The sequence below is a fragment of the Pseudophryne corroboree genome, unplaced genomic scaffold, assembly GCF_028390025.1.
Source record: "Pseudophryne corroboree isolate aPseCor3 unplaced genomic scaffold, aPseCor3.hap2 scaffold_585, whole genome shotgun sequence".
Taxonomy (NCBI): domain Eukaryota; kingdom Metazoa; phylum Chordata; class Amphibia; order Anura; family Myobatrachidae; genus Pseudophryne; species Pseudophryne corroboree.
In genome coordinates, this window is record NW_026970184.1 from 399,655 (window position 1) to 410,220 (window position 10,566).

Consider the following 10,566-nt stretch of genomic DNA (forward strand, 5'->3'; position numbering starts at 1 on the left):
GAGTCTACAAACTTATCTCCTATCTTCACAAGGAGCAACAAATGACCACCAAGCTCATTGAAAAAGTAACCTTTAATGTTGCCCGAACACCAACCAAACGTGAAAATACTGCTCGAGAAGATGCACTACAGAAATGTTTTGCCCAACTTGGTTTCATAGATTTGATGGAATTTCTAAATGCCATTGCCTTCCATCTCAAGTTGGAGTAACTTTAAAACTAATTCTAAACATAGTTATTTTTTCATTTTAAAGTTAAGTTTCATATTTTCTATGGTTTATTTTTCATTAGTTGACTTTCAATCATTTAAAATACCATAAAAAAAAAACCACTTTTCACATATTGAATTTTCGGGTGCTATCATTACTGGTAAGTAGAATTTTTATAATTATAGAAATTAACTATTATTCAAGTATTTTCTACATTATGTTTTCCATTCTAAAATATACATCAATCAAAAATCTCTAGCTATATTTTAAAGATTTAAAATATAATGGTTTCCCATTTCAGTTTAGCACAGTTGTACCCATGTAATGTTTTTCATAAAGTTTCCCTTCATTAATTTTAACATAAATTTTATTAATATTCTTCAATTAAAACAATTATATTGTTTATCAAACAGATTTACAATATTTTCTATATCAAAACAAATATATATATATATTTGGTTGCACCATTTTTGAAATCCTATTTTTACTGCAACGGTTAGATTTTTTTATTTGCCTAATTCATGGTGTACATGCTGTGGTTCTCCATTTGCTGTTGAAATAAACATCCCAGCATGCACTCTCACAGGTTTGCTTTTATTATATTTAAACATGTTGTCCATGCTTGCTGGGAGGTGTATTTAAAATGCCGAAGGAAACCATGGACTAGGTAATGGTTAGGCAACCTTTGTCTCACCAACTTCTGTGTAACTAAACTACCCAGCATGCACTGCCACAGTGTTGGCATCACTATAATAAAAAAAAAGTTTAAAGGCATGCAGTATGCTGTGGTTCCATAACTCATTTAGACACATGCTGTGTTATCCTGGCCTTATCCTTATGAAATAACTGTTTTTAACACAATGAGATAAATTCTAATTTATGTATAAACTGTAAAAATGCAAAACAGTGATAGGTATTAATTAAATTATTAATGTTTTCTTGTGCATGTAACATACTAAATATTATGATTGGTTAATAACAATCTTACATTGTTACACCTCATTTCTCAAACAAGCAATACCCCCTTCCCTTAAATTTGATTATTTTTTTAAATTATAAAGAATTTATTAGCACACAAATGTCAATATAGTATAGTAGACACTAACTCTAAATTGATGTAACTGTAATGGTCTGCATGCAGGCTCAATCTAGCAGCAGCGATAGCGATGTTCGTCACCGCGCATCGCTATCGCAGAGGGGGCTACACACGAGTGATATGTGCAGAAAATCTAATCAATCTAGTCAGATTGATTAGATTTTAGCCATGGATCTCTCCATGAGTACCCCCCTTAATATTGCTCTCTAAATTGTATACAATTTCAAAGTGCATATCAACTATTCTAAACATTTGCTAACTTTTCTGCATTGCTAATATATTTACTCAATTTTTTTAAATTAGTTTACTGTTCTGACCTCCCAATCATCATCTGCAAGCCAAAGAAGATTTTTTCTCCTTATTACTTTCCAGGTAATATGCATTTTAAAACAATTTGATGTAGATAATTTGTCTTCTATTTATGTACCTTAATCATCTGTTCTAATGTAATAGTTTAATCTTGACATTGTTAATTATATTTTTTTTTCACCTAAACTAGTTATCTTGTTTGCCCTTCCAATCAACTGCAATCCGCTGATTAGGACTCCTCATTATTTGGTTTTGCGGTAACTATACCTATTGAAACAGTTTTTATCATTTTTATATTTAGCCTGTTTACGTACTTTAATCAGCTCTTAACAAAACATATTACATACATTAAATAATATTTTTAATTTATTTCTTACATAATCTTGTTAACTGTTATGACCTTTGAAATGTCTGATATCCATATCTTCATTTTTAGATTCATTCCTTTTTTTTTATTTAATTATAATTCTAAACTAAATTGTACTTCTAACATGAATCCTGGAATCATGTACCTTTAAAAATATTAACATATCTAAAATGAACATATTTGCTTTACCTATACACTAATATATATATTACTACACAGGACCATATCTCTAACTTTGGAAATGCCTAGTATGGATCCACTCTCTATTGTTAATATTACATAACAATAAAATATTATTCAACTGAATATATTTATTTGAAAAAATATCATATTTAACTATATTGTTATGACAGCAATATATTTAACATTTTCCTATTGAATTATTTTAAACAATAACCAAAATCAAATGTTCTTAATTTTTATCCATCATTAATATAAACACTGTCAGATTAGGATGGCAATAGTATTTCCACATCTTCTTCAGAAACTGTGTATATTTACCAAAATATAGTACAATAATAAAATTATACAATACTAATAAAACTGTGTAATATCTCTCAATGTTTGGGTATTAAAGTTGACAGATTTTTACCCTTAATGTAAACTAAAAAAAAATTACTCTTAGATTAACAAATATGAAAAAAAATTTTTTTTTTGTTTTTATATTATTATATAGAAAACACGTAAAAAAAATTCCTTTTTTAAATTTTTTTATTGAATCATCATTGTTTGTGCACACAGTGTATGACTATTTTTTTTTCAATACAGGAAAAGAAACTTGATCCACAATGAATCCACAACAAAGAATATGAAAACCATCTTGATCCTACATAACATAATCTGATGCGGTGATATTATTCTTATTAATCTTTATTATAGAAACATATACAATATATTTTTTTCAAGATTTATTTATAAATCTATTACCAGTTATAATATGTTAACCTGTTCAAAGTTCACCCTTTAGAAAATAAAAGTTTTATTCATTGAAAATACTATGTTAGCTTATTGTTTTTATTATTATTCCTCATACTTACAGCACCCTAAAACTTAAATGACGCAATATGTGGGAAATACATACGCGTGTATGTCTTTGAGGGAAACATGGGAAATGATGATAGCGTCAATTGGCTAGATGGTTTACGCCATCAAAGAACCATATATATTTGCTAATCTGATCCCATCCTTACCTTCATAATTTTAATTTCCAATTCCAATTTTTTATATATCAATATTAAAAATTTACTATTTTGCGAGTTTGGAAGCAAATTTGTGTAATGTGTACATTAAACACACAAATATGTTCCGATTGGTAATCTATTCAAATATTATTGCAAATACAATTAGAATATATAAATAGTGGGAGCGCAGAATGAATCCAATATATTATTTTATTTAAAATATTAATATGTCATCCACATAAAAATGCAGTACATGAACTAGCCTAAGAAAAAACAATTGATATTATATAAATGTAAACGAGACTGCCATATCTCCTGAACAAATATGAATAAAAATCCTTTAATAAACCCTAGTTAGGGCTGCATTAATGCTTCATGAAAATCAGCCGTGCGTCCACGAGCTGAAATGATTGTAAAAAGGAGACTGCTAAAAAGTGCCTCTGTTATAAGTCACTGTCCTCCTTATACACAATAGAATCTCATTGGTAGAGAGTGTCCCAGTACTGGACTTGCGGACAACCGTGCTGTAGTATTATGTGGCAAATGGATAGTGATGGTCAAATTCTATTTGTGGTATATCACCTGATGTAGAAGCCTCTCCGTCAAAGGCGCTGTACTGAGCCGGGTTTGCTGGGGCTCTGTGCAGTGAACGTACAGCTGGTCTCGTCACCGGTGTACCATCCAGATGAACACGGTAGTTTAATTCTGCTGAAGGATGCTGTACCAGTCTGGATATGCAACAGTGTAAAAATACTGGAGCAGCAGATTCTCCGTCCGCTGGTGGAAAAATCTGTATTAATTGCGGCTACGGTCCACTGGATGCATGCGGGTCACAGGGTGTTAAGAGAATATAGCAGTCCAAATGAGGTACTTCAAAGGAGTACCTTAACGCGTTTCTCGTCCCACAACGCTGGCCGTTTCATCAGAAGGAAATGAATTTTATTTCATTTCAAAGGTACTCCTTTGAAGGACCTCATTTGGACTGCTATATTCTCCTGACACCCTGTGAGCCGCATGCATCGAGTGGACCGTAGCCGCAATTAATACGGATTTTTACACCAGCGGACGGAGAATCTGCTGCTCCAGTATTTTTACACTGTTGCATATCCAGACTGGTACAGCATCCTTCAGCAGAATTAAACTACCGTGTTCATCTGGATGGTACACCGGTGACGAGACCAGCTGTACGTTCACTGCACAGAGCCCCAGCAAACCCGGCTCAGTACAGCGCCTTTGACGGAGAGGCTTCTACATCAGGTGATATACCACAAATAGAATTTGACCATCACTATCCATTTGCCACAGAATACTACAGCACGGTTGTCCGCAAGTCCAGTACTGGGACACTCTCTACCAATGAGATTCTATTGTGTATAAGGAGGACAGTGACTTATAACAGAGGCACTTTTTAGCAGTCTCCTTTTTACAATCATTTCAGCTCGTGGACGCACGGCTGATTTTCATGAAGCATTAATGCAGCCCTAACTAGGGTTTATTAAAGGTTTTTTATTCATATTTGTTCAGGAGATATGGCAGTCTCGTTTACATTTATATAATATCAATTGTTTTTTCTGAGGCTAGTTCATGTACTGCATTTTTATGTGGATGACATATTAATATTTTAAATAAAACAATATATTGGATTCATTCTGCGCTCCCACTCTTTCTTTTTTCACACTCACTTTGATCCATTGTTGGGGCAGCCCGCCCACAACTGGTGAGCAGCCGCCTGAATCCAACTACATATAGTGTGTGTATTTTAGAGCGCAAATCTTTTGTATATATTTTTTGAATATATAAATGCATTGTTAAGCAAATGCAAATTATTAACAATACAAAACTTGCAATAATTTTTTTGGGATATTATTAGAATATAAATTATATATATATGCATGAACAATCACTGTAATATGGAATATGTGTCTGTACATATATTTTCTCTATTTTTATCTTGAACATATTAGTATGTGAACCCCACCAACATGAACAAACCAAAACAAAACAAAATAAATTTAGAACATTTTCAGGAATGCACGACTTGAAGTATCTCAGAAAGTATATTCCTATTATCGATTTGTCTTTTCAAACAGGACACATGGATGACTCTGTATCCCTCTGTCTTCAGTTCCTTCACCCTGGCTCGCAAGACCGTTTGTGACATATCTAAAAATGAAGTAAAACAGGTAAGTTCTTGAAAGTTAATTTCCATACTTTTGTCCACCTTATCTTTAACTGTAGTCTTCATTTTAAAAGAAATGCAAGGTTTAAAGGTAACAACCCTAATTATAATAAAATATTACAATATATATTTCTCATTGTGACTCTAGATCAGTAGTGCACCGAAGATTTTTCCATCATTTGTATTAGCAATGGTTAAGTTAAAGATATACAAGCACTATAGTAATGGGTTCCATCATAAATTATGTTTCACGGCACAGACAAAATTATCATGTCCAAACAACCCCAAAATATTGCAAAAATCACCATTCAATGGAAGCACTACTGACTAATAAAATACATTCTGAAAGAATGCATTTCTTGGACAAAGCAATGCCGTATGTCTGAGTTTAATTTATTAGTCTGCGGTGCCGATGTTTGATGTATGTATATATATATATATATATATATATATATATATATATATATATATAGTGTCAGTTTGTACTGTGCTCCAAACAATAAATACAATATGCTGCAGTGACCTCCTCGTCAGCTTGGCATAAGATGACTATGTAGATGAAAGGTAATCGGCTGCACTCACACTGCCGTATTCAATGATGCAAAAAGTGTCCCTTTATTGCCTACATGTTTTGTTAAAAATCCCCTTCTTCAGGGACAGATTTCTGTCCAAATAACTTGAAAATATCTACATATATTTAAAAGTTTATTATATCCTGTTTAACACTCTTCTTCCTTATGTCTTTACTCTTTTTTTATTTGTTTTCCTTTTATATTTCAGGCAACTTTGTCTACATGTGTGTTTCCAGAGCTCTGGTCCTCTACATAAAACAAAGATATTTGTATGCTACATGCCAGCATTTTGCTTATACTCCACTCTTGTGATGTCTAAACTTGTAGCCTATAACACTCTGCTAAGACTGTATCCAAAGTAAATCAAATGATGTTTTTTTTTTGAAAAATTTACAAACCATACACAAAATTACAATAGAAAATCAATGTAGGATTAACTTAGTTTCCTATTGAGTTTGGTGATTCAAACTCACAATTTGAATAAGAAGCCTATGGCTAAAACTAATTAAAAATAATAAATGTTAGTGTTATATGTAGGATTTTTTAAGTGCAGGATGATGATCGTTGAGTAGGGCACATTTGTTATCTTGAGGAAACACATTTTTTATGTTACGTTTTTCAAAAAAAGCATAGCACATATGTCTCACCATATTTAGTTATCTGATAATGCAATCTATATACATTTATTAATTACCTTTAATATTTAAGCTTCATCCTCATCGTTAGCTTCCTGTCTCTTCCAATGTTGAATTTGAATATTTGCACGCTCTAATCTGACTCGAAGATCCATATTCTCATCATAGCTTGAGCTAGGTCGATAAGCCAATTGCAATCTTGAATGCACTTCTGATGCTACAGCTATGCTTCTCAAATTTGTGTTTTCAGGGCTGTATTCAGAGGGTACAGGTGCAGCGGTGGATTTATACTTTCCTGTTGCAGCGGTGGATTCTGAGGGTCCTGAGTCAGCGGTGGATTCTGAGGCAATTTGTCCAGTAGTGGATTCTGAGTGTCCTGGTTTTGGCTTCAATAAATAGGGCCCTGGTGCAGTGGTGGATACATTGAGGCCTCTATAAGCAGTGGATACATAGTCTCCATGTAAGTTGTTGTATACATAGGGTCCTGATAAAGTGGAGGATACATAGGGTCCTGTAAAAGTAGTGGATACATAGGGTCTTGATGCAGGGATGGATACATAGGGTTCTGCTAAAATTGAGGATACATAGTGTCCTGTTACAGTCGTGGATACAGAGGGTTCTGTTGCAGTGGTGGATACATAGGGTCCTGCTGAAGTGGAGGATACATAGGGTCCTGTAAAAGTAGTGGATACATAGGGTCTTGATGCAGGGATGGATACATAGGGTTCTGCTAAAATTGAGGATACATAGTGTCCTGTTATAGTCGTGGATACAGAGGGTTCTGTTGCAGTGGTGGATACATAGGGTCCTGCTGAAGTGGAGGATACATAGGGTCCTGTAAAAGTAGTGGATACATAGGGTCTTGATGCAGGGATGGATACATAGGGTTCTGCTAAAGTTGAGGATACATAGTGTCCTGTTACAGTCGTGCATACATAGGGTTCTGTTGCAGTGGTGGATACATAGGGTCTTGGTGCAGGGATGGATGCATAGGGTCCTGCAAAAGTGGAGGATACACAGGGTCCTGTTTCACGTATGGATACATAGGGTCCTGATAATGTCGAGGATACATAGGGTCCTGTTAAAGTAGTGGATACATAGGGTCTTGGTGCAGGGATGGATACATAGGGTTCTGATAATGTCGAGGATACATAGGGTCCTGTTAAAGTAGTGGATAGATAGGGTCCTGCTGCAGTGGTGGATACATAGGGTCCTGGTAAAGTGTAGGATGCATATGGTCCTGTTAAAGTGGTGGAAACATTGGTACTTGCTGCAGCAGTGGATACAGAGTATACTGGTAAAGTGGTGGATACATAGGTTACTGTTGCAGTGGTGGATACATAGGGTCCTGGTAAAGTGGTGGATACATCTGTTCCTGCTGCAGGGGTGGATACAGATTCTCCTGGTAAAGTGGTGTATAGATAGGTTCCAGGTGCAGCGCTCGTTGCATACTCTCTGTGTGTAGAGCTTGTTACATAGTCTCCACGTGTACAGCTGGATACAAAGGTTCCTGCTGTAGCATTGGATATACAAGAAGGATTATCTGATCTGGACATTCTTTGTCTTTCTTCTGTCAACAGTTGCATGAAAGTGGAAATCATGCGTGTGATGGTAATAGTCTCATACTGCCATGCTAGCATTTGATTTATACTGTGCTGCATCTGTTGGTAGTTGATTGCTGCCACATTCTGTGATGAAACAAGATGATCGTAAAAATTTGCAAGAGTGACAAGTGCTTGATTCTGTTGTCTTTGTGTTGTGTTGAGAATCTGTATATTATTATTCAGCTGATTTATTTGATGTTCAATTTTTTTCATTTCTTCATTTCTATTCCTCTCAATTAGCTGCATGGTTTCCTTTAAAGAATCCTGTTGGCTAATGGTTTGTGATCTGCTAACGTCACATTCTGTGTGTATAAAAAGTTCTAGGTACAGTTAATACATCAATTTACAGACAATTTATTAAGTATAGTTAGAAGAACCAAAAAATCAAGTTATAAAAAAACCAGTATCTATTAATGATAGTGGATCTCATTAAAATCTATGTTTTATACATTAAAAAAATTTACCTTGATTTGTAGAGTCCAGGAATTGGTCTTGAAGACCATGGTCAATTACACTAGAATGTGCAGTCTCTGCATTCAATTCCACCTGGTTGGTATCTTCTGTATCAATATTACTTTTCTGGCTGTGCAATACAGGCTCCTCATTAATGTTATCCTGTGTCTGTGTGGCAGTCACCATGTTGCTTTCTATGGCTTAAAACATAATAGATAAATACCATTAATCTTAAACATAGTTTTTAACCATATTGAATATCAATGATAGTACATTTTAATTATATTGATCAAAATAAATACCTTTATCTAACATTAAAGGGTTTAGCATGGTTGAATTTTCTTCCTCCATGAAAGGATCATCCATTGTTGATTGTTCTTGCCTCATGGATGTTTCATTTACCGTGGAAGTCTCTACCGTAGTGGAACTTTGAACCACAGAAGAATATTCTTGCATCATTGATGTTTGGTCCGCCGTGGAATGATCATCCACTCTTGCCGAATGTTTCAGCATTGATGGTTCGGCCACAAAGGAAGTATCATCCACTGTCGAAGTATGTTGCAGCATTGATGGTTGGTCCAACATGGTAGCATGGTCCGCTGTTGCATCATGATGCAGCATTGATGGTTCGTCCACCATGGAAGGATTGTCCAATGTTAAAATATGTGGCATCACTGATGGTTCATCCGCAGTTGGAGGAAAATTGTCTGTCATAACTGTTTTTGTTTCAGAAAAAGAAACTTTCCTTGAAATTGTTGTAAAGGAACCTGAAATAAATAATAGGTATATTTAACATTGCATACATATAAATACATAATATTTGATAGACATTACAATATTTCTAGCATTATAAAACTGTGTAAAGCATACCTCAAAAATGTATTTACTTATATTTTTTTACTAATATTTTTTAATACATATAATATTTTATTATATTTATTATTATTATTTTATTACAACAGAAAAAAAGCCTTTTTGGCTCAATAATATAGCTTCTAATCCAATTTTTGATTTATTTCTACAACATAGGGTAAAACATTATAGCTAGCACAATATTATTTTACAGTAGGAGGGCATGTTTATAAAATTAGAATAAGATGCTAGATAGCATGTGTGTATGTTTTTAGGTTCAACGCTAACTCAGGAAAGTAGGTAGCAATTTACAACACACTGTGGAAATATTTGACTAAAAATCTGTAAAAAAAAAAGGTGAGTCTAATACAAAGCTCTAACACTTATCTGTGTGGCCGGTAAGGGGGTGACAGTTAAAAATCATTACTGGTCGGCCTTGCGTGGATGAATAGTGACAAGACATAAGTGTATGGAGAAGGGTTGTCGGTACTTAGTTATATAGTAAAAAATTTCAACATGGGTTTTTAATTCTGTTTTTGTTCTCACATTCCTCGTTAAGTGATGTGTTGTGTAAGGTGCCTAGCTCAGCTACCGCTGTATTATTTGCAGGTTCCCATTCCCAATTGTTGTCCAAGTTGATCCTTAAATAGGAAGAAAAATAACTAATTAAATTAAGAAGGTTGGACTCAGGTCTACTTATTTCTCATGTCAATCTAATGACCATGTCTACATAATAAATGTTGACTTTTAGTAGCCCAATCAATGTTTATCTACCTAATGACCTCCTACATGAAAAAATTAAGTTCGGATATCTTACATATATAACATAGTGAGGGTTGCCTGTAGTCCACACATTTACAGCATTTAGAAGAGTAGCATCAGCAGCAGGATTGGGCTGACAAAGAATGGCATAATTCTCCTTTGCGCCTGCAATTTTACCCATTGGCGGCAGCAGCGTTCGTAGAATGTCCTTTATAAGTGTAATTATTGATAATCAATTACAAAGTAATCAGTTAACTTTTGGTATATCTCGTTGATAAAACGAGAGACATAAGTAAGAGATTTTAATTTAATTAATTTATTTTGATTATACTAGCATTTACTTAGCAAT

The 10,566-nt window shown here is 34.1% G+C and overlaps 1 protein-coding gene and 1 long non-coding RNA gene across 3 annotated transcripts; one reads left to right on the top strand and one right to left on the bottom strand.

The window, feature by feature from the left end:
- The first annotated feature begins 1,800 nt into the window (after positions 1-1,800).
- LOC135034636 (uncharacterized) lies at positions 1,801-9,401 on the top strand. Its single transcript, XR_010229795.1, has 5 exons — positions 1,801-1,869; positions 2,748-2,827; positions 5,251-5,343; positions 6,120-6,269; positions 6,797-9,401. It is a non-coding gene; the product is annotated as an uncharacterized LOC135034636 (long non-coding RNA).
- On the bottom strand, positions 5,238-9,317 carry LOC135034635 (serine-rich adhesin for platelets-like). 2 transcript variants are annotated; one of them, XM_063954277.1, is made up of 4 exons: positions 8,906-9,317; positions 8,615-8,803; positions 6,606-8,452; positions 5,238-5,323 (listed from the first exon to the last, which is right to left on the bottom strand). In XM_063954277.1, the coding sequence occupies exons 1-3, from the start codon at positions 9,315-9,317 to the stop codon at positions 6,615-6,617; spliced, it is 2,439 nt and encodes an 812-aa protein (XP_063810347.1). In that variant the 3' UTR covers positions 5,238-5,323; positions 6,606-6,614. The 2 variants fall into 2 exon arrangements, with proteins under 2 accessions (XP_063810347.1, XP_063810346.1); XM_063954276.1 differs by having other exon boundaries at positions 6,606-8,470.
- Positions 9,402-10,566: the final 1,165 nt, after the last annotated feature.

What these genes read in the sequence shown, in the direction of transcription:
- LOC135034635 (XM_063954276.1), bottom strand. Translation starts at nt 9,317, where the DNA reads ATGACAGACAATTTTCCTCCAACTGCGGATGAACCATCAGTGATGCCA. An exon ending in CCCTTTAATGTTAGATAAAG is followed by an intron (nt 8,804 to 8,905) that starts GTATTTATTTTG and finishes TTATGTTTTAAG; the next exon opens with CCATAGAAAGCAACATGGTG. An exon ending in CCTGGACTCTACAAATCAAG is followed by an intron (nt 8,471 to 8,614) that starts GTAAATTTTTTT and finishes AACTGTACCTAG; the next exon opens with AACTTTTTATACACACAGAA.